At 32.3% G+C, this 23,496-nt stretch overlaps 3 protein-coding genes and 1 pseudogene across 14 annotated transcripts; all 4 read right to left on the reverse strand.

Moving 5' to 3' along the window:
* The window catches only part of LOC118036786 (cationic amino acid transporter 5-like), a 6,589-nt pseudogene extending 4,940 nt beyond the window's left edge, over positions 1 to 1,649 (reverse strand).
* A 1,080-nt stretch (positions 1,650 to 2,729) lies between these two features.
* LOC118036800 (uncharacterized) lies at positions 2,730 to 8,035 on the reverse strand. Its single transcript, XM_035042635.2, has 11 exons — positions 7,965 to 8,035; positions 7,382 to 7,506; positions 7,216 to 7,272; positions 7,051 to 7,113; positions 6,910 to 6,978; positions 6,660 to 6,752; positions 5,122 to 5,226; positions 4,976 to 5,053; positions 4,369 to 4,497; positions 3,589 to 3,694; positions 2,730 to 3,302 (listed from the first exon to the last, which is right to left on the reverse strand). The coding sequence occupies exons 2-11, from the start codon at positions 7,487 to 7,489 to the stop codon at positions 3,112 to 3,114; spliced, it is 999 nt and encodes a 332-aa protein (XP_034898526.1). The 5' UTR covers positions 7,490 to 7,506; positions 7,965 to 8,035; the 3' UTR covers positions 2,730 to 3,111.
* Positions 8,036 to 11,363: 3,328 nt separating this feature from the next.
* LOC118036757 (uncharacterized) lies at positions 11,364 to 15,056 on the reverse strand. Its single transcript, XM_073411842.1, has 8 exons — positions 14,892 to 15,056; positions 14,586 to 14,739; positions 13,780 to 13,852; positions 13,608 to 13,658; positions 12,998 to 13,095; positions 12,771 to 12,926; positions 12,248 to 12,404; positions 11,364 to 11,574 (listed from the first exon to the last, which is right to left on the reverse strand). Exons 1-7 carry the CDS (start codon positions 14,966 to 14,968, stop codon positions 12,249 to 12,251), a joined length of 765 nt encoding a protein of 254 aa, XP_073267943.1. The 5' UTR covers positions 14,969 to 15,056; the 3' UTR covers positions 11,364 to 11,574; position 12,248.
* Positions 15,057 to 18,322: 3,266 nt separating this feature from the next.
* On the reverse strand, positions 18,323 to 22,669 carry LOC118036758 (uncharacterized). 12 transcript variants are annotated; one of them, XR_012168969.1, is made up of 9 exons: positions 22,328 to 22,669; positions 22,114 to 22,171; positions 21,248 to 21,346; positions 20,856 to 21,012; positions 20,635 to 20,729; positions 20,050 to 20,237; positions 19,737 to 19,955; positions 19,068 to 19,359; positions 18,323 to 18,588 (listed from the first exon to the last, which is right to left on the reverse strand). XR_012168969.1 is itself a non-coding variant. In XM_073407126.1 (9 exons), exons 2-8 carry the CDS (start codon positions 22,142 to 22,144, stop codon positions 19,153 to 19,155), a joined length of 993 nt encoding a protein of 330 aa, XP_073263227.1. In that variant the 5' UTR covers positions 22,145 to 22,171; positions 22,328 to 22,667; the 3' UTR covers positions 18,323 to 18,588; positions 19,121 to 19,152. The 12 variants fall into 12 exon arrangements, 11 of the variants coding, with proteins under 11 accessions (XP_073263227.1, XP_073263225.1, XP_073263228.1 ...); XM_073407126.1 differs by having other exon boundaries at positions 19,121 to 19,359; positions 21,248 to 21,343; positions 22,328 to 22,667; XM_073407124.1 differs by having other exon boundaries at positions 19,121 to 19,359; positions 22,328 to 22,667.
* Positions 22,670 to 23,496: the final 827 nt, after the last annotated feature.

The raw sequence follows: 23,496 nt of genomic DNA on the forward strand, positions 1-23,496 counted from the left end.
CCACTGCACAAATACCAAATCTTTCAAAAGCCTTCGCGCCCAAAGATCCCATTAGAAAGATGTTTATTGCATTTGACAGGGATGGAAGCCATGGAACAAGTGGAACCCCAAACCTTTGACTTTCTCTGTTGATGTAACATCATGGATAATCCAATAGTCCTCAAGAACAAAAAAGGAACGATTACAGCATATCCAACCTAACCATTGGGATTCAATCCTCTGTAAGCAGAAAGTCCCATGGACGAAGCAATAATGATTAGCAGGAAGAAGACCAACTTCAAGAGGTTTATTTGTGGTTTGATTTCTCTGACATAGTATCTTCTCACAAGTAATGCAACAGCCATCATCATGAAGATAAATAGGGTTTTTACTGACAAAAAAATTACCAAGACATCCAGGCTTGAGAAAAAAGCAATGAGAGCACTTGAAATGGTGATAAGAAGTGTTGCATTTATTGGTGTTCTTATCTTTGGTTGGACAAGAGCAAACCATGGAGGGATCATGTGGGCTCGTGCAATATGAGGAGTACACTGCTTGTCCAGGCGCCCCTACCAGAAAGATGGTGGTTATCCCCTTGAGGACTCCAAGTGCTACCAGGTACCTAGACCAGTTCATTCCTACACTCTGAAATGCAACAGAGTAAGGCACGTCAGGGTCATCTCTTAGTATTTTTTTGTATCATACTTGGTGAAAGTGCCATTAAGCAGTATATAACAGTAACGATTGGCATGGATCCAAGTACTCCTAACTGTATGTCTCTTGATGGGTTCCTTGTTTCTTCTGCCATGGTGGCTATATTGTCAAAGCCTCCATAAGCAAAGGAAACAATTGCAGCTGCTTGGAATATCCCTTACCCCAAAAGGCAAAAAATGGTTTTTCAGATTGGATGTATTGGCATGAGCAAACCTGCAATCTTGACAAATAAAATTACAGCAGTATTGAGTGCCGTTGCTATCCATTTGAACACTGAAGTTTCCCTGGTGCTGGTCAGTGCAATTGTTGCAGCAATCAACAAAACTCGAACAGAAATTGTATCCAGGAGATTGCAACCTTCAGCTAGATTTGAATGGATGCGTAAAGAGTTGGAAGGACTGTCCAGAAGACTTGTGAAGTAAGAAGTCCATGCCCTGGCAACTGCTGCACTGCCCAGGATGCTTTCAAGCAATATGTTCCCCGCAGTTATGAAAGCCACAGAGTCTCCTAATTCAATTCTCAAGTAAGCAAATGAACCACCTGCGACTGTGATTTCAACTGCAAATTACGTTAAACAGAATACAGAGAACATTTGCTGAGACTTCAGAGCAAAGTAGGACAAGACAATGGCAGCTCCAGCATGTATGCAGGCCTCTTGTCGGTGGGTGCAAAAAATACCAGCTCCAATGACAACCAAATCCAAACCAGTTAAGGTCCCACCAAGTGAGGCAGCGTTTCATCTCAGTCTCACCCACTTTCTGAAGCTCCGCTCTGCAATTTCATTGGCATCATCTGAACAGCTGATGAGATTGTCCTTGAACTGGAAACATGTCTGTGACAGTGCTGAATGGTAGTTGCCCCAGCTTTGGAAGGACTTCTGGGAAGAAATCTTGTTTGCTAAATCTCCAATAACTTTTATGTCGAGTCTCGCCACCAATTTCTCCTATGGAACCCATAACTATATTCTCGTGTGTCCTGCGGCACTTAGTGGAGTAAACCGCAGATGATATAAGTTAAGCTTTTATGGATACTGTTCTCTTGAAGTAGTTTTCTTAATATATATAAGAATAATGAAGCAGTTTTTTTATTTTTCATGCAAAGTGTTTTCCAATCTTTTAGACCAGAAAACACTTTCTTCTATCTAAAACTTGTGTTTTTCTTTGACTAGAAAGGGAATTCAGTTGACTAATTTTTTACATTATAGCTAATAGTTTTCTGCAATGTAGCTGAACATGTGAAAGTTGAGATAGTGCTTTTCAAAAAAAGCACTTTTTAACAAACAAAAAAGTTCCAAGTGAACTTATGGTGTATAGATTCTACCCTCAATTAGCGATCATGGAATCTAAGATTATGAGATACCAGAGCAGCAGCAGATGACTTGTCTGGTCTAATTATAGGTGGCTCTTGGTTTTAGGCGTTCATAACTAAGAATTGCTTGAAACTACTTTAAAGCCATATTTGTAATAGGAAGGATTCTTGATTTGCTATTAAATGTGAAGATTCCATCTCCATCTCCTCTCAAATCTACATGTATTTATGCGCGTGAAACAACTTTCAAGGAATGCAGGGCCAATAAGTAAAATCAAGTAACGAATTGCTTTACAGGCATGGAATAAAAAAAAAATGATATTTTGCAGCTGAGATGATCCTTTCATCAATTGTGTTGAACATTGCCTGATTACAAATCTTGAACGTAAAACCAAGCTCTGCCTGTTTTTGGCGTTCGCTGGAGAAGCGAGGATTTTGCGTGCTTGAAATTGCTGATAATCTATGGTGTGCCCAAAATAAGTTAAGTGGATGCCTTCTATTTTTTTTTTTTTGTATGGGTTACCATAAACTATCCGGTATGAGAAAATGATGAAGGGGTGTGTAAAAATCAACATTCTATTAGAGCCCCGCTCTGTGACTCACCAGGAAGCTGATTGCTACTGCAAGTTCTACTGTTCGAGGATGATTCCTTCTATCACCTAGTGAATCTTTTTCTTCACGAGAACCGTATCATCCGAAGGAAAATTTTAATGATACATGAGGCGATATACAAGTCAATACAAAACTTTCCTCTCCAAGAAAAAAGAAATTCAATAACAGGTGTAGCAAGGAAATAATGAAATGCTCCTCTACAAAGTTTGAAATAGATCAGCGATATAAAGCTTGTTCTTCTAGCTGAGTATCTATCCGTCATCTCATCTTTTTTTTCTTTTTGTTTTTTTTTATGGGAAGCCCTACTCGGTATAAAAGTAAAAATGCGTATACCTTGTACTCATCCGCTGCTTAAGTTAGCCGCAATTTAGGCACCTGGGGTGTTCCGGCACCAGTGGGATTCCTCGTTAAGAAAATTTAACTATTGACCTGGCTGAACTATATCAAAGTATGCACAAAACTGGGGGGCCAAGGAAATGAGGGGGAAGATGTGCTGCGTCATGTCCAAGATTTCCAAGCCTTGCGCACTTTATTAGCAAGATATCTAGTAGCATTAATACCACCAGCAGCCAGGAAACCAGAGACGGCCTGCCTTGCACTTGAAACCATAACAGTACGCCTGATAATCCTCTGCATACTCCTGGCAGCCTCTTCTCTTGAACCAATCACGACTTCATGTAAAACTCGACCTGCAAATCTTATGTCAACGTTATTAAAACTGTCTAGTCTCCAAGTGGTTAAATGGGGAATTTTATGAGTCACCTAGAAACAATAATTGATGCAAGGCTTGGGCCAAGATATTTAAATCATCTTTTGAGTATGGTAATAATATTATGGAATATGAGTATCACTCAGTTTATTTATGTTCTTTGAGAAATCCAGAGATGAAGATACACAATTTGTATCATAGATAAGTAACATTCAGTTTATCAAACACCCATACAAAACAAACAAACAAAAAAAAATCCATCATACCAGAATCCTTCAGCACTTGCATCTCTCCTAGCTTCATCCCCATTTTTCTTCTGACAAGGGGAGGAAGTGAATGAACTAGGGAATGAGTCATTGATAAACTGCAGTCCTGGTTTTGAGAGAGATTGTATAAGAATTTCTAAATGGTGCTGAAAGACGACTATGTTAAAGCACATATAAACATGTATCCATAAATATCAGTGCTGCCAACAAATAAATGCCTGACTTGAGGACTACAGCTTTTAGCTTACAACAAAGGATCTACTAAAAGCTTACAAATATCAATTGACAGAGTAGTCAATCCAAACACATGTTAATGAGAAGTTAACGAGAATCATAACAATACATATGTTAAGGCATTATTTCAGGGAAAGCAGTTTAAATATCTAAAAATGCGCTAGAAGTTACAAAGTGTTACATTACTCAACTGTAAGAAAACGTTGGAAATATTACCCCTTCCAAAAATGCTGCATTATAAATAAAAGCCAATGATAACGAGTGCTACCACTCGTGTGAAATGATAGACAACGATTGAACTTCAAAATCCCAAGAGCGTATTATATGTTCATTCCCCAATTTAATGTTCCTTATTATGAGCTTTTGGTTCTCAAAAAGAAAAAAGAAAAGCCTTTCGGCATTTGTTAGCTGGATACACTGTGGCCAAAGATGCATAATTATTGATTGAATGACTATTACACTGTCAGTTCTCAAGAAAAGAGAACTGCAATGGAAGGTACAAAATTTAACAAGTTTTGAATTGAGAAGATGAAAATTTGAATAAACCTGAGAGATAGTAGCCTGATGAGAATTAGGCAATGAGAATGTCAGTAACTCTTTAGCCTCGTATTCTTTTAGAAATGGTTTATACATCAATTGGAATAAACCAAACTGTCCTTCAATAATCCTCTTCACCTGCAGGTGGTTGCAAGCATGAGCAGCATAAACTCCAAACTATCATAAGAAATGATCACCATTTGCTAACTTCAGCAGCGCAAGTCATAAATCACAAATATCATAGAAACCACAAGAATTCAAGTCACCAACAATATCTACAAAAGTTAAATCAGTGGAAAAACCAATGATTACAGCCAAACAAAGTGATAAAGTAACCAGTAACATTTCATATAGATGAAATATAATAATGGTTCATCATCAAAGACAAGAATTCTGATGCAATGGAGGTGGAACCTAGACCTCATAAATAATTAACCCATTATTTTGACAGTTCACGGTGAGTTAAATTAAATGATTTAATTGAGGAGCATAAGTAATGCTTAGTAGATCAAATCAGTTACTAAAAGTAGTTAATAAAATCAGCAATTATCATAAAATTTCAAGTGCACAAATTACGAAGCTTATCAGCACTATCAAAAGCTATAAACAACTTTACCTTATTTTTATCCTCTGCAAAAAGCATGCGCAAGTCACCCATATATGAGAGGCTACATATTTTGGAGTACAGATCTTCCTGCATAAGCATGGAATATGTTGGGGATTCTATTAGCTCTATAATGGTTCACCAGTAAAGGAACAAACCTCAGTGAATTTGGATGGCAAAAGGAGAAGAGCAGCAGAGACTGCAGCCCTCAGATTGACAGAGTTTACATCTCCAATATCCAAATTATCCACAAGTATATGAACCTGTAAAAAAGAACTCAAAGAAATGTTGACATTTGTGAATGGAAAAACATAATTAACAGGCAAGGGATACAGAGGAAGTATGAGACCTAATGCAGGCAAGGCTAACAAGAAAAGGCATAAAACAAGGTTCACAGCTAAACATAGATTCTTATTGTTTTGATCAGAAGCAGACAATTTGAAAAGAGGATGTTAAAATGTATCTACCTAGTCTATAAGGCAGTGAAAAAATTAAAATTTCAGATATAGATATATTACAGGTCATGGAAGAATATCACAATTTGGTTTAACCAGAATAGCATATCATGGATCAGTTGCAAGTAGCACCATTTTGGGACTGTAAACAAATCAAAATACCTAACCCAATTCAATAAAGCCCAAGTCCCAGACTAGCTATGGCTGGCTATATAAATCCCTTTTCTTCATTCATTAGAATCTATATCATGAAATGGAAGGAGCTGAATTTACACTACCATCAGCCAACTACAATCCTCCAGTTTTCCTGATCGCCAGAGGCAAGAAATGAGAAATTTGAGAGTAAAAAATATGCCAACTCTAAGAATAACTTTGAGGCAAGGATTTAATTGGGCATGAAAAAGAGTAAGCATACCACTTAAGAATTCTTAGGAAGAATTTAAAACTTCGAAAAAGAGTTGAAGATTTCTAAGCAGAAATATTTCAAGCAGTAAACATTATGCATGTCAAACACACAAAAGGGACTTTGATCATGAAAAAAAGTTGTAAATCAGCTCGTTGAAAGGATCTGGACAGTTTCAATGACCAAATGAACTAAGCCTGAGCTTGGTTTTAGTCTTTGAATTCTTATGGAGCAAGGATTGAAACATGTAGAGTTTAGTTCATGACTTTAGAGCTTCAGAGCCTATATGCACTCTAGTATTCTAAGGTGTCATTTGAATATTCTTTTAAATAAGTACTAAATAAACATGGAATATGCTCTTTCTATATCTAGCCAGTCCTTTAATGCAAATAGTTAATAATTTCTTCACAAGGGTATTCTTATCACCATTTAAAACATTATCATACAAGTTGTTTTAGGTAGACTTTGCACTTTTGGAAGAAGCATCATTCTTCCTGCTATTTTCAGATGGAGACTCCAAGGATAACATGAATATAACACTAGAAAATATAACATTGGAATTGAAACGACAGATTCACTCATTTAGCCTATTCTACAAATATAAAAAATTGAACCTAACTTCAACAGATTTTGGTTTTCTAACTCAATTCATTTCTGTTCTGTTCCAGACAGCAATATGAATCTGAATTAAATTCTATCTCAGTTCTAGTCTATTTTACAATGAAAAAAGTTCAATGTAACCTATCCAATAAGGTTCAGAAAAAAAATTGAGCAAACAACAAGAATATCCACAAAACAGACTAGAGAAGATAAGTATAAAATAACAGACAAGACGCACTGGTTTTTGTAGACGACCACACAAATAGAATCTCTCCCAATGCAGTACATCTTGAACCAAGTCATGCATCCTAACAACACCGTATTTGAGCATCTGAAATGAATTCATCAAACATTTTACAAGTTACTAGATAATACTGGAATAAGGATAATGTAACATGATCTAAAATGCCAAGGGAAGACAAGCTGAATATATTGTATCATGTAAGACCTGATTCCCTTTTCTAATTCACAGTATGCTTAGCAAATACCTTGTCATTCCATGTTACAAATGGATTAAAGTGCACTCCTACACCAATCTTATCTGCAACTTGAGTAATCTGAAATAATAAATAAGTTATAGTCTCAGGATTAAGGCAGTAAAAAAGGTGGAGAGGGAGAGGGAGAGGCACCAGTTTTGCACCGCCAAGGGGCACCATCCAGGAGGCATAGTGATCTTCATTCAATTCCATATTCTTGGAAGTGTGATAACCAAAAATAGAATGAGATATACAAAAATATCAGAACTTGAAAAGGAGAGACATCACTCTATATGTTTCTAAATAGTATAAATCTACCTCAGAATGCCATTGCTTGGGATCTGATACGCCAATAATATAATCTACCATGGATGACTACAAAACCAATAGTCACTAAGAAACAAGACCGTAGATTTTAAAAATTTAAAGAAAGATGAAGCATAAAGAAACAAATCAATAGAATTGGAAAAATGAAAACCAAAACCTTGTCATTATTATTTGGATGGAGAGATGAGCCATAGACGCAACAAAATCCAACTGGGGGGAGAACCTTGAGAAAACTCTTCAGCTCGGCAATTTTGTCAATCTTCATAATGATTCTAGCGTTAACTGAACAAGTTTAAAATAAGTACAAAATTGAAGGGGCAAATTTCAACATTTTCATGACAGCAAGTTGCAACACTGGATTAACGCAATTGAAAGACGTAAAATAAATAAATAAATGCCAGAACTAGAGATAAATCTAATCAAGCAATGTCAAACACATTGCATCATTCTGAAAGTGGACTTAAAAATAAGCTTTCTTGAAATGGCCCATAAAGTCTATCTATCAAACCAAGGCTACTCATGCCCTCCATCGAAGGCATTCACGTACATCATTTATACAACTTTACGAATTGTGATTTTTGTGAGGCATTTTATCAAACATTTGATAGGCATGCCGAAAAAGCTCGATGTTAGAAAAACGTTTTTGTAAATGGCTTTCTATTACATGTGACTGTAAAAAGGAAAGAACAGAGAGATGCAGAATATGGAGTACGAAAGTAACACGAGCTGTCTTCACTTACCCGTTTTTCGGGAGGTACGGGGAGGTTGTTTCTTGGCGATTAAAAAACAGGCGGTGTTGCTATAAAGGAGGTTTTGAAATTAGAATTCAAAGTTCCAAACAGCATGTTTATTTATTTATTTATTATTATTATTATTTTATTAACATAGGTATATACCAGTTTTTGTATAGCTTAATTAATTTTAGATATTAAATTTAAAAAACCATATAAATTTTCAGTGACAGTAAGATTTGTGAAACTTGAATCAATAACTTTTAAAAAATAAATCTTAAACTTGATCAGTTAAACTATACCTTTCATGATTTATAAAACATATTTATTTTTATGATTTAAGATTTTCATTTAAGTTATTTTTTATATATATTTTAAAATGTTTTAATGTGATTTAAAAAATAAATTTTTTTAAAAATAATAAAATATTATTTTAATATATTTAAAAAACACACTAAAGCAAGCTCATAACGAAATTAAAATAATCAATCCGGCCGAAAGAATTCATCAACTAAGTGCTGAGGTCAAATTTTATCACATGGGCTGGCTTGAAGACCCAGCAGAGACTTGAGAGATAAAATTATTAACTATTTCATTCTCACAACTTGACTCTTTATATATATATATATATATATATATATATATAATAATAATAATAATTGATAGATTATCTTCAATATCTATAAATTTTTTTTTTTAAAGTTTGGAAACTCTCCAGTAATTAATTTATTATTATATATATATATATATAAAAAGTAATATTATTTTTAGAAAAAAACCATAAAAATATATATACGTCATTTATAGTAAATAAAAATTAAAAACAATAGATTTAGCAATTTTTTAGACCCATATAAAATCCGGGCTTCGCACTTAACTGAGTCAAGAGATAATGAATCTAATAATCTAGTTGACCCACACATATATGTAATTTAATAAGTTATGAGTAATTAATTCTTATTAATCTTGAATTAATTTTATTTTATTAAAATTCAAATATAATGAATTATCAGTAATTAATTATATTTAAAAATAAAAAGCGAAGGAGCTTCATTCTTAGAAGTTGGATAGAAGTTTAGAAGAAGAAGAAGAAAAAGAAAAATTATATTTTGTTTGCTCTTGTGCTCTCTATCCTCCCGTTTTAGGTTCCATTATTATAGAGGAAATTTAAGCAAGTTTATATAGTTCATAAACCTAAATGCATTCTTTAGATGTATTATTATTGAAATCTTGTTGCACTGATATCATTTGCACATACTGATAGACAATTTAGCTTTAATAGTAATAGGTAAAATCCGCAACAACTTTCTTTCCTATCTTGGTTTTGATCTAAAATTTATAATTCTACAAGTAAGTATTGATGCAACTGGAGCGAAAAAATAACAAGGTTTAATATAAATCAAAAGCCTTAAAATTTAAGAATATAATAACTATAGAGATATATTAAAAATATTTAATTTTTATTCATGCAGATTTTTCACTTGCTAAAGTACATCCTTTTATATAAAAAAATCCAAAAAAAACCCTATTATCAACAAATAAAAAAAAAAGTGGAAAAATTATTCCCTTTAAATTGAAAAACTAGAATAATAACATTGAATAGAAAAATAATAAAATTCTTAACCTGAAAAATAATAATTAAAAAATATTTATTTTAAAAAAAACTTTTATAATAGTTTTCATAGGTCGGATGAAACTCATACTCGAATCCAAGTTGTTCATGAAGTAAAACTTTATCAATCAAAAACTGTAATCTATTATGAAAACACCTATCATAACATTCTTTGAGCAAAACTTTCTTATTGAAAAACTCAATGATCTTTTTATGTATGGACACTTAATATTTTTATGTAGTTTATCTTATCATGAGTTTCAAAAACCTTTCTTTTCAACGACTTTTCAATGACGACATAAAATAATTTACTATTAGAAATTGTTGGGTTTTGATACCACCTACCACAACTCTGATAACCATCGAAAGACACCTACAATATTTAATTTTTATTCATCAAAGTCTCACACGTCAAAAGCCTAGTATAACCCTCTATATAGAAAAAAAAAATACAATGCCTTATTAATATTTAAAATAAAAATAAAAATAAAAAAATTATTCTTCTCAAATAGTAAAACTAGAAAAACCTAATAATATTAAAAAATATTTAGAAATGTAGTTACGGTGTTTTTCACTCAAAAATGCATTAAAATATTTTTAAATCTTATATAATTTATTTAAATGTGAAAGCTCGTTCCCATATAATTTATTTAAATGCATCGTGATGAGTTCTCGATAAGAAAATTGACTCCCACAACTTCATTTAATTAATAGTGTCACATGAGGATGAGGGTAGAAATGAACAAAAAGCTAGAATGACAACCACCCAGGTGTCTAAAACTGTAAACACACCAAAAACTGGGGATCTACATATAACAAAATGTGTCGCAGAAAACCATGGGCGGTTGTCCGTGGTATTGCTAAGTGAAGGCCTACCGGGTTTGACCTTTTGTTTTGCTTTCCGGATTTGGATTTGGATTTGGATTATAAATAGTTTGGAATCCTACTAGTTGTTATTTTTTTAAAAAAATATTAATATATTAAAATCATAAAAACTCATAAAAAAATAATTTAAAATAAAAAATTCAAATATTTTAAAAACATTTTTTTAAATGAAAAACAAACTCATTCTTAACACATTAACAATAAAAAATAACCAACCCTAAAAATGAATAATAAAAAAAATACCCAACCATAGATTGTAATCAATTTACACAACTAATTAAACAAATGAGGTGAGATTCATTATAAATTCTCTTACAAATCTAATCAATTAACCTCATGCAATTAATATTTATACGAAAAAGTGTTAATGCAGGTTTGTCTTTTAAAATATTTTTTATTTTAAAAATATATTAAAATAATATATTTTTATTTTTTTAAAATTATTTTTAATATCAATAAATAAATAAAAATATAAAAATACAAGAGAAACACTTTGAGCACCCTTCAATCTATTCATCATCCCAGATTCTATCCTGGTTCTCATCACCAGTACCATACAGGATGATATATACCACATCCCCTCTTTTGACAATCTCTTAAATCTCAGAAAGGGCTTTTCCATGAAGCTTACTTATAATCTCTACCAAATCTCCAAATCCACATCAGAATTATACGGGATCTCTCTGTATTAGTTCTTTCAATGCTAAATAAATATACTCCAAAAAACGCATTGAATTTACCATTACTCCAGCCATTTGCAAAACACCGATCAGCCTGATCCCTCTTCTCTCTCTCTCTCTCTCTCTCTCTCTATATATATATATATATATATATATATATATATATATATATCACAAGTATATATGCTACTGATCAAGGCAGCTTTTTAATTAAAAGAAACCACACACAACTTATTAAAATCCCAATTTAAAGATACCAATCAAACTTCCAAACTGTCAGTGCAAAAGCAATTTAAAGATATCAACCTTAAAGTCACAAATGTATGCTTGACATATTAAATGTTTATTTGATCCGATCAAAGACAGCCATTTTATTTCATATCAACACCACTTCATTCTCCTCTGACCAGTCAACATGATCACTGATAAATCACCAGCAAGGCTGCAATTATCAGATGATAAACCTGTATTAGTGCATTGATTTTTCCTTGAAGCAAATGTTATAGATCATTGTTTTTCTTTTGAGGCATGGTAATACAGGCTTCAGTAAGACCAAATCTAAACTAAATCCATTAGCCCTCACAATCAAATAGATAAAAAGTACAGGGAGATTCAGAAAAACAAATGAAGCAAACCAATTGATTTATTTTCGTCATTTGATTCTTAATTTATCGTAAATTTATCATTCTTAGCCTCACAACTAAATATTCGAAACAAGGTTGTTAATTTCATTCTGATTGGCATTCTTTTTTTTATATCTAACGTTAATAAGAGAGGTGGATCTAGTTTTAGAAAGCTAAAGCTAGATCGATATACATCAAGATGAATGGAGGAATTGGAGGAAGGTGAAAAAAATGGGAGGAAGAAGAAAGAAGAGTAAGAGGTTGTAGATGAAGTCACCAAAATATCATTTCATTCTTCTGCCACTAACCTATATTACATGCATGTATAAGAAAAAAGCAAATAATAATTTTACTACCCTTTGACTCCACATTATAATTAATTAATACTCCTAACAACATTTAATTAAATTAAGAAAGAGTGATAAAAATGTTGTTGAAACGTATTCCATATCTTATTATTCAAGAAAACATTACATAGGTTTATATATGTACCTTAAATTTTGGCCTGATCCAGTTCATGGCCATTTTCCTTGTTCACCTCATCACGTGCATTACTTTCATTCTCTAGCACAGCATTTCTTTCCCGCAGCAGTGCATTGCTTGCTTCAAGCTCCGTATTTCTTTCTTGCAGCTGAACATAGGACTCCATCTGCGAAAAAAATAAAAAATATAATTAAATAGTGTAAATATGCGTTCAACAAGCCTTCTAATGGGCAAATGTCTTCGGCTTTTGCAAGTGGACCGAGACAATAAACCCAAGCTGTTGTTCTGGAGCTAATAACATGACCAAACATAAAAGGGAAAAAATAAAGATTAAAGAAAACACAATAGAAAAGAGAGTGAGAAGATCTAAATCCGTTGATAGAATACAATTGCTCGCATGGTAGATTTGATCAATCACAGATACCCCAGCTGTTTGCTGTGATACGGTAGAAATTTAGACTCGACAAATTGATGAAATGATGTTAGATAAGGGTTGCATTCTGGTGATATGATGAAGAGAAGAAAATATTACCAGTAGATTGGAAAGGCCTGAGGCCTTGTCAGTCAGTTCATTGTACTTGTGCTTCAAGTCGACCAAGGTTTTCTTCTGACGCTTCTGAGATTTTGTCATCCGAGCTTGTCGGTTCTTCAGGTAGGCATTTTCCCTCACCAAGGAGGTGTTTGCCTTCTGCACAATGATTGCGAAAAATGATCAATTACGTATCAATACAGGGAGGCACATAATGTTTAAATCATCACCTTATATTTTGCAATATGCTTGTTCATGCCAGCCATTCTTTTCCTCACGTTTTTTATCAGCGCAGCATTCAAGCATGTGTTCTCGTTAATGACAGCACCTGCATGCATTTTCCAAGGTGAGCTGTGTTCAGAATCAAAAGAAGAAGAAATAAAATTAAAAGATCGAGCCTAGGACAATCACTTGTCCTTGTAAACCAAAAGGTCCAACAAAAGTGAACTCTTTTCTACCCAGATAGTGGATTTGTGTATAGATCCAAGGTGGATTTGTGTAGCTAGTTGTTCTTGCAAGGCTGTTGAAGAAAAATGCAAACCCTATGTGGAAACCCTAAAAAAGGTAATAATTGCTAATATTGAGTGCTAGAAAATCATAATTAATATCTAGCAGCTAGCCTTGAGATCAGTGAGAGAGAGAGATTTATCCAAAAACAAAAACAAAAACAAAAGTGCTGGCCGTAGAGGTTGATCTAATGATCAGACCAGTCGCATATATTATTCCTGGTAAGAACTTAAAATTAATAAAGTGCTTAAACAATGAAAGCACCAATCTTTTCCCTCCCTTTATTTTATTTCTCGTATGAGGAGATTAAGAAAAGAAAAGAAAAAAGCTTACCGTTAGCATCAGAGAACTTTGAGTAAGACATCAGATGCGTTTTGATGTGATCTGAAGAAAATCGATAACATAGGTAAAGATCAACTTAAAAAGCAGTAAAAGTAGGAACGGAGCTTGATGATCTAGCAGGTGAGAGCAACACAATTATTGTGTTTGTTTTCATATACACTACCTAAGCAGGTGATGGGTCGGTCGGTCCCGGAAACCGGCGGCGTCGTCTGAGGACGAAATAACTGGCCGGTGTTCTAACCTGAGAGTACAGAAAAAATAGCCCGCATAGGCCAAGTACAGAATGGAAAATTTAAAGGCCGGACTTATCGCAAGAAACCTGGAGACGACGAAATAAAACGCAGCGAACCGCTCGACACCGCACCATTAGCGTCTAATACCTGTCGTGAAGGTAATAATTTTTTTCTTACTATTTACTAATGGGTATTTCTTAGTTTACTGATGCTCAACATTCATTAAAGAAGGGGGGCCCGTCACATGGAGGACACAAGTGAGGCCAGCTCACTGGGGATATTCTAGATATTAAGAGGACATTCCTATGATTTGAAGGGGGACTCAAAGATTTGGAAGATCCACCCCCACAATTGAAAAGCAGGTGTCTGGGATCGATGTGGGTTCAGGGGAGGCTAAGCCCGACAGAATCGACCACCTAAGTATCAAATGTGACTAAGCTTAAGAAACTTGTTTCCATCATTAGCATCTGAAAAACGTCATATTTCAAGGAAAAAAATATGAAAAATTAATGACTTAAAACCTCAATGGTTAATTAAAATTAGAAACTACTATCCCAAATTTTAAGGAGAGAAATTGTAATCAACCTGAGAAAAAAATAACTTCTTCATCCGCACAAAAAAGAAGAAGAAGAAGTTGAGAAATGGTTACAAAAAAAACAAATAGATATCGAGAGTAAAATGATATCAACAAATAGTTACAGCCTCCAAACTAAATGGAGGACAAATTTTAGCTTACCCACTTAGTTTTGCTTGTCATCCCAGCTGACGTTTCTCTCCCCCGCAGCAATTCCATCTCTGAGTTCTTGAGTTCAAGAAACTTATTGCAGTACCAAATCATGCATGCTCCCTCTTGGTTTTTTGACTTGCATACTTTTCCTTTCTTTGCCTTCCTGCGCTTTGTCGTAGCTAGAGTAATTAATAGAGAAAGTAAAAAGATAAAAAAAAATGAGACCTGTAATTCAACTATGAGCAGGAAATGTGCTGCTTTCAGATGTGTTCATCGGCTTCCTGGATGAACTACCATCCGGTCAGCGGACTCAACTTTAAGCAAGACATAGTACAGTGAGCTCGTCTGTGGTGTTGACTGAGATGTAGCAGGGCGTAGTACTGATATGACATGCGTGATTAACATCTCATGATATCCAAGAGAACAGCTCAATTACTAGGAATTGGGAATTTCGCTTCAAGCTAAACTCCTGAGAGAGGTGAGGGATCCAAGACGACAGGACAATTATAAGAAATTGAAGATTTTTTTAGTTTTTTAAAAAAATTAAAATTTCTTTATTAATTTTTAATTAATTTTTTTAATATTTTAAGTCGTTTTAATATATCATGTTAAAAATAAATTTAATAAATAAAATAAAAATTATTTTAATATATTTAAAAATCAACAACCACTAATATATATATATATATATATATATACTTTACTGTCCAATCCCTTGGCGGGGAAAAAAATTATGATTAAAGAATCATTGACAAAGACGTGATATAAAAAGACAAATAGTTTTGTGGGGGCATGCATCGGCCAGGACTTAGATAAGAGTGATATTGGTACCGAGCTCTAAGGTATTTTTTTAAAATAATTTTATTTGAAAATATAATTGTTTTTCATTTAACAATTTGATTTATTTATTTTTTTTAAAAAAACTCACTTAGCATATATTGATATTTTCTTTGTTTAGAATAAAAAAAATTAGGGAGTTTATACAAAAAATAAAAAAAGGCAGAATTGAAGAAGAAAAATTAAGTTTAATTGTTAAAGTTAACATGATGACATTATTAATTTCCACTATATCTTCACAATATTTATCATTCATGTTTTTCTACAATATCAAAAGAGGAAGTATGATATTTTTGTTTCGGTTATCATGATTTTGACAAATTAAAAATTTTATATTAAAAAAATATGGTGATCGGTCATTTTCAAGTTTGTAAAGAATAAATGTTTGATAAAGAGCAAGAAAGTCATTGGATATTATTCCTTTTAATATTTGTGGGTCATAGTGAAGATAAAAAAATATATAATTACCTTCATTGAATATTATAGTTAAAAAATATATTGTTTTAGGATTTGATGTGGATTATAATTTTTTATTGATTTTAAGATGTTTAGAAATGTGGTAATAATTATTTTTTAAAGTGTTTTTTATTCATAAATATATCTTTACAATATTTATCATTCATTGTTTTCTACAAAATCAAAAGAGAAAGTAAGATATTTTTGTTATGGTCATTTTAATTTTGATAAATTAAAAAATTTATATCAAAAGAATATGGTGAACAGTCAATTTCAAGTCTGTGAAGAATGTATATTTGGTAGAGAGCAAGAAAGTCATCGGAGATTATTCATTTTAATATTTGTGAGTCATAGTGAAGATAAAAAAAATATATAATCATCTAAATATTGTAGTTAAAAAAATTGTTTTTTTTTAAGGGCTGGTTGACCACCTCAAACTTGTTCGTTCTGAATTACAACTTTTAATTCACTTCGAGGTGTTTAGAAATGTGAATAATTATTATTTTTTAATATATATTTTTTTAAAGTATATTAAAATAATATTATTTTTAAAATGATTTTTGATATTAGTATATTAAGATGATCTGAAAATAAATAAATAAAATTTAATTTAATTTTTTTTAATTAAAACGCAAAACTAAACATACCAATTCTTACATGTGCCATAAATCGCCAATATCATCTTAAGAGGCGAAAAAAGAAAAAGAAAAAAGAAAAAAAAAAAGGCAACGATTAGATTGTTGTTCCGAGTATCACTTAGCACTCCTCCAAAACTATCACAAGCGACGTCAACTGTCATCTCTAAAATTTTTATGTTGAGTTAGCTGAAATTGCTTCATGATTGTAAATTAACTTAAATTTTAATCATGGAACCTCAATTATATATAATGATTTTTTTTCAAGCATCAATCATACCTTTTCTACTTCTCTCCTTCTTTCTCTTCCAGCACAATACAAATAATTGATAGCTAAGAGGGACATAGAAATTAGAAATATAAAACTGTACAGAATGGAGCAAAAAAAAAAAAAACTTCGTGAGTACCTTCGAGGCTCCCTTCTTGGTGGCCCAAAATCAATACATAGTAATTATATGATTGTTGAGATATTAGTTAAAATTCTAGTTTTAGAAAGAAAAATCTAATAAAAAAAATAATGTTTAGAATGCTTTTAATTATATACAAAGTTTATATAAAAAAGCTATCCCTAAATCAACTTCTTTAAAACAAAATTAAGATTATTAAAAAGACTCTAAAAACAAGTTTAGTAATTTTTATTTTTAAGGGAATTAAAGTTATTTTACTGTGTTAAAAAATAAAAAAAATAAAAGACCCTCAGACACTACTTTAAGTTTTTTCTTTTAAAGATAATTAAGGTTTTTTATTATGTTAAAAAAATAATAGAAGATTGATGTATTTCTGATCAATTTAATAATGTTATATATACTTAGTGAAAAAATTATTTTGTTTTTCAATCTATATTTTATTAACCTGTACTAAGAATGGTAAAAACATCATTAAAATATAGTAATTAATCCACGTTACAATGAATTATGATCCATAATATTATACTATATCTATTAATGTTTTTTACTATTCCATGAGATACATATTTTTAATATTAAAAAAAAAAAAAAAAAACAATCATTGACGGAGACTTTACCATGAAACTAGTGTTATATGACGGGTCCACCATGGTGCCCTGTTAAGCACTTTTGTTTTCATGAACTCAAAACAGTCTGTCGACATAAACACTAATTATTTCTTTTGCTTTCGCACTTGCTAAAACAATTACAATTTGGAAGCTATTTTCAGGTCCATTAGAATCAGTGGAAAAATCAAGCTACAGGTAAAAAAAATAGTTTTCTTCTGGTTTATTGAGATTGGGATTCATTCATATTCCTTAGAATATGTTATATTAATTACGTGTCATTAATTATGATACTTTAAACTAAATGGATATGAATTATTACTCAAAAATCAACACTAAAACTTTGTTATCTTACTTCTTATATGCCTTTTAAATTTATTACAAGAAATCTAAAAGAATGGAAGAGTAAGAGAGAGTAAAAATAATAATGAATAAAATGGGGAGAGAGGCTACAAAAATACAAAAAAAGAGGTCAATCAATCCCCCTGTCTCTCTGCATTGTGAGTTGCAGCCGAAATAAATACATGATTTAAAGTGTTTTTTATTTAAAAATATATTAATTTATTTATATATTAAAATTATTTAAAAATTTAAATTTTTTAAAAAAGATGGTTTACTGCATTCTATCTTATTAAATATTATGTAGAGATTAGAGAATGACGTATATTTTGAAACAAATTCAGAGCAATTAGGCTCTCAGGGATATTCTAAAAACCAGGCTTAAAATATAAAATCAAATTGAGCTAATTTCCTGATATTTTACGAATATGAATATATTTTTCTCTATTAAACTTATACTGTATGAATTCATAAAAGAATTCTAACATGCCATGGATAACAAAATAGTTCTTGCAACAAAAGACACACATACAACTTATCAAACACCAAAATGAAACAGCATCACAAACACCTGACTTGTCCATAACATAAACTGCGAATTAAGTTGAGGGGCTATCTGTCTGTGCACGTCAACCATAATTTTTTACACATAAATGTTCGATATATAAATTGATAAAGAAGAGGGCAGGAACAGCCTGCGCAGGACGATAGTGAACATACTTTGTTGAAGTCCCTGCAAATATCAAATGAAAAACCTTCATTATTGATGCGTTTTTCTTAATTTGAAGCCTAAAGGTTTCCTTTCCTTTTTGTTTTTAAATCTTTCTTAGGGCAACATTGGAGAAAGTTGCCAACTAAAATTTAGTATCTATTTTCTCCTTGAGAGATCTCAAGTTCAATTCTTCTTTTTTTGTAAAAAAGTAAAAATGAATGTAATCGATGGCCGCATTTGTAATAATATTCCTACCCTCAGGAACCTAAAACTGCTAGCAATAACTGAGAACATGATGTTGCCTCACTCAATAATTTAAACCTTTGATTGAGTGATTCTTTGAGATAGCCAAGTTAATTAGAAAATGAGATGGGCTAACTCTCCCTCTTACCTCCACTTCGCAAGTTGGTTTTTTTTTTTTGTTTTTTTTAATTTATTTTTCCCTTATGTCAGAAAAAGTGTTGGATTCTCTTAAATTTAAACAACATTAACAAGGGTACCTTGTCATGAAGGAGTGGATTCTCTTAAATTTAAACAACATTAACAAGGGTACCTTGTCATGAAGGAGTGCTCCACGCCCCTTCATTAATGTTCGTCATTATTCATCTTGTCACACAAAGCTTCGTTTATAATCTGGAGTCTCTTGGCTTTAAGTTTCCACTTCTCAATCTCTTCGACAAGCTCGACTGTTTGCATGATGTCTGGATTATTCAATCGAGTCATTAGCAGCTCATTTTTGCGCTTAAGCCGTTTTTTTTCTTCCACAAGAACAGTAGTTTCAGAGCTAGCAACCTGTAAAAGAGTTGGAATAAATTCATCATATAAAGAGAGAATTGTTTAAAAAACCATGTTAACCCAGAAACCTTGCTTGCTTGTAATTTTAAAATATAATTTATATTATAAATTAAGTAAAATTTATTTTAAGTTTGAATCTTGTATATATGTACAAGAATAATAAGATTTGAATTTGTAATTATTTGATTATTAAAAGATGAAAGAGCATACTTACTAGTTTCTCAAATAAAATAGTAAGTATGCTCTTTAAGTTATTCCCCTTTATTAATGCCGTATTGCTCCTTTGTTGAAAGTATTCGTCAAATAAAATAGTTTGATTCAGTTAGATGATTGCAACGAGTAGCAGATTAGGAGAAATTAAAGAGCATACTTACTAGTTTCTCAGAAAGCACGTCCACCTTTGTGTTTTGGCCTTTAAGCTTGTTATTCAAGTGCCTAACTTCTTTCTCGAAGTAGCTAACTTTCTGTTCGAAATTCTTCAGTGTTCTTTTCATCTCAACTTCTCCATCTTTTAAGGTGGCATTGTATTTCCTTAATTCGTTGTTCTCTTTGGTAACCTTAACCAACCTTTCCTCGTTTTCTCTTCTCATTTGCTGTGCGGTATACAGAACAAGAGGGTTCAAACTAATTGTTATGGACAATAACGATACAAAATTATGGGTTGAGAGAAAATTAATGTTATTTCACCTCCTTTTTTGCCCGAGATTTCCTGTCACTCTCTTGTTTCCTTAATCTTTTCTCATGATCAGCATTGCTTATGTTTGAAGACTGAGAACTTCCTGGTATAGCCAACGGGGGAAGGTTCATCTGAGCACTAATGGAGGGATTCACCCTGTAAATAGCACCTGCAGTTCCCAGATTTAGAAGAACAAAATCTTGGTGGGAGTTGTTTGTCTTAACTTGTATTGAAACGTAAATATTAGCTACAAGGGAGTAAAACCAAAATATCTTACGTCTCATCCAAAAACTCGTAACTTTTTGCCTGAGTTTATAGCTTACTCACATTTATGTTTCCTTCCTCCCTAGCTAAGATTTTTCAAACAGCTTTTAGCTAGGTATAAATTTTATTAAACAAATGAAAATGCATGGCTATATATTATATACAAGAACTGCCACGATGCAACAGACTCATAGCCAAGATTTTAAACTTAATGTCCTTAGGATTTCACAAAACAGTACTAAAAGTCAATTTTATCAAGGGTAGCCGAAGCCTATGTGATGATGAGCTCGCTCATTTTTCAAATAACAAGAGCAATCTAAATTTAATTATACCTTGTGGCTGATCCCACTGATGAGGGAGTTGAACATTATTCACCAATCGATGTTCCATTGCATAACTAGTAGCTGTCCCAAACGGAAGTGGGTATGCTACAGGTGGATTTAAAAGCTTAATTAGAAAAACAAAATCCTTAAAAGACATTTATATTTTTCTTAAAGAAACATAAAATCAACAAAGCATAGACTAGCTATATAATAAAAGCTTCTAGTGCTTAGCCCATGGTGATACGTTTGTGTATGTTTCATACGATGAGTGATCAGAATTCCTACCATCAGGTTGAACTGACTGGTTATGGTTTATTTGAGTGTTCACCGGTTGGAAGTGCGCATGATCGGCCGGAGCTGGCGGTCGAAACGTATTTGCTCCATGTTCTGCATTCAAGATTTTGAAACTCAAATCCGAAAGAGATATCTGAAGTTTGCTCAAAGAAGAATATATGCTAGCAAAACACAAGCAGCTAAAGTTTCTGGCTAGCCAGCCTATCGTGATAAAAAACTAGCAGCTTGCACAGAAAACCATGTGAGCCCAAAAGCTTAAATTTATGAGTGAAACCTTAGAACGGTTTTGTATTAATTATAACATACTAAAATCCAAAAGCACACACACCTTCTGGCTGAGCCGAATATTGGTCCAATATGGGTATTTGATCATTCACCCATCCGTTGTTCAGTTCATCACCAGTACCACACCCGACCAAGAAGTCTTCTACAGTAAGGTTTGGTGTTAGAACATGTTAAACCCTACAAAAGATTTCAAGAACTTTCCTAGAGAGAAATGCTTGTGTGTTAAACCCTACAAAAGATTTCAAGTAGAAAGCTAGAGCTTCTTGTAGCCTACGATGATGAGCTTACAATATTTGACATTTAAAAAGTAATCAAAATGATCCATAACGTTTAGTTAGCCTATGATGATAAACTGTTACATATTATCCCTCTGCTGTAGACCCCCACATATTTACATGCTGCTAGCATTCCTGTTCTCGAATATTTCCATGAGGCCATCCCTGACATTCTGCTTAAAAAGGTTTGTAGTTCATGCTATTAAAAATAAATAAATGAAGTCCTATATGTTTCAAAAAGTTTACTAAATGACAGAGTGCCAAGCGTATAGTAGATCTGTTTACAAATCCTAGATGAAAAGAAGAAGAAGAAATTATTCACCCAAAGTACTGATGAGTGTTAATCCATAACTGATCTGGCTGGCCTTTTCACATCAATCTAACAGAAGCATAAGAAAACTCTGTTTCTGTGTTAAGGAGATAGAGTCGAAATTCCAAGGAAGAGAACAACAACTAGGACTGGTAGACGAACATAATCAGTCATGCTATTCATAGGTAAGACCTTCATATAACAATCAATAAAGTTCTTGAACGATGAAGACTAGTCATTTCTCTCTCTCTTTCTTTTCTCTCTCTCTGTTTTTTTTTTTTTTTTTTTCCTGTATGAGAAGATTAAAAAAAGAAAAAAACTTACTTTGAGCGTCATAGAACTTTGGGCGAGACATGATTAAGATCCCCTTTTTGATTAAGATCTGCAGAAACCAGAGAACAAAACTATGGATCAAGTTGACAAAATTCCAAATGATTGTACAACGTTTCTGGTGAGGGAGAACAGGTTTTTCTGATCAAGCAGTAGTAGATATATCTTACAGAAAAATTATGAAATGGAAATAAAGCAGAACAGCTACCAGAGCTTGATTACGAGAGAGCTGAGGATGCACCCAAACTTTGATGAACTATGTAGGTTCATGAAGAGGGGGGCGTCGGCCAGTCCTAGAAACAGGCAACGTTGAAGACCAAGGGTGGTGTTCTTTCTTAGAATTCAGTGGCTAGAAAATCCAATCCGTCAATATATAATGACAAAGGTTTATGAAATCCAAATTAAGATGGGATTACTAGATTTAGGATATCGCACGAAAGCAGGTGAGAGGGTGAGGAAGAGGTGCCCCATCCGCTCGACCTTCGCGCTACTAACGAGCTATACATCTGATTAAGATGGGTTTTTGCTGTATATTTATCGCATCCATGCTGGTAAGAAAGTAGCTGGTAAAAGCTTCTGTTGTTTGACAGGGTGCGTAGTAATACTTTGACACAAAAGTTTTTTTTAAAAAAAATTAAAAGGCCTCCCATTTTATTTGGTCCTCTTTCTTTTGAACAATAAAGCTGCTTTTTTTTTTTTATTATTTTTTATGAAATCAAGTGTAAATCCAGTAGCAAGATTTTATTTTTAAGATTGAGATAAGTATATCAAAATAAATTATTAATCTCAAACTTCAATTAAATCAATCAATTTGAAAAGAAAAATGATGACCAAAGAAGAAAATATATTATTAAAAGATATTTTTTAAATCCTATTGTCATGTTTTTCACATATTTTTTTAATTTTAGTTCTTTCATTTTTAATTTCTTGCAAATACCAAATTTAAATCCTATTTTCATTAAATTAAATATCAATATGATATCAGAATGTTTTTCAAAAATCATGATAACTATAGAAGAGAAGTTTAAATAGATTATCAACCTCAAATTCTTAATAATATAATATTAAAAGATAAAATTAAAAAAAATTGAATAAAATAAAAGAAAAAGAAGAAGTAAGATACTATGCATAAGGAGGCTTCTAGTTATTTTTTTTTATCTATCATATCATTCTAAAAAAAAAAAACTTTCATCTTTATTCTTTATTCATCTATCATATCATTCTAATAATAAAGCTATATTTAATTTTTATTTTCAATTTTACTCTTCATTATCATTCATATTTTAATTTTTTTCAATCAAATATTAAGAAAAAAAAAAAAAAAGAGGAAATGCGTTCATTTCCATTCTGATCCTTATCATTAATATTTTATCCAAC

Source organism: Populus alba, chromosome 1 (genome assembly GCF_005239225.2).
Source record: "Populus alba chromosome 1, ASM523922v2, whole genome shotgun sequence".
NCBI classification, from domain to species: domain Eukaryota; kingdom Viridiplantae; phylum Streptophyta; class Magnoliopsida; order Malpighiales; family Salicaceae; genus Populus; species Populus alba.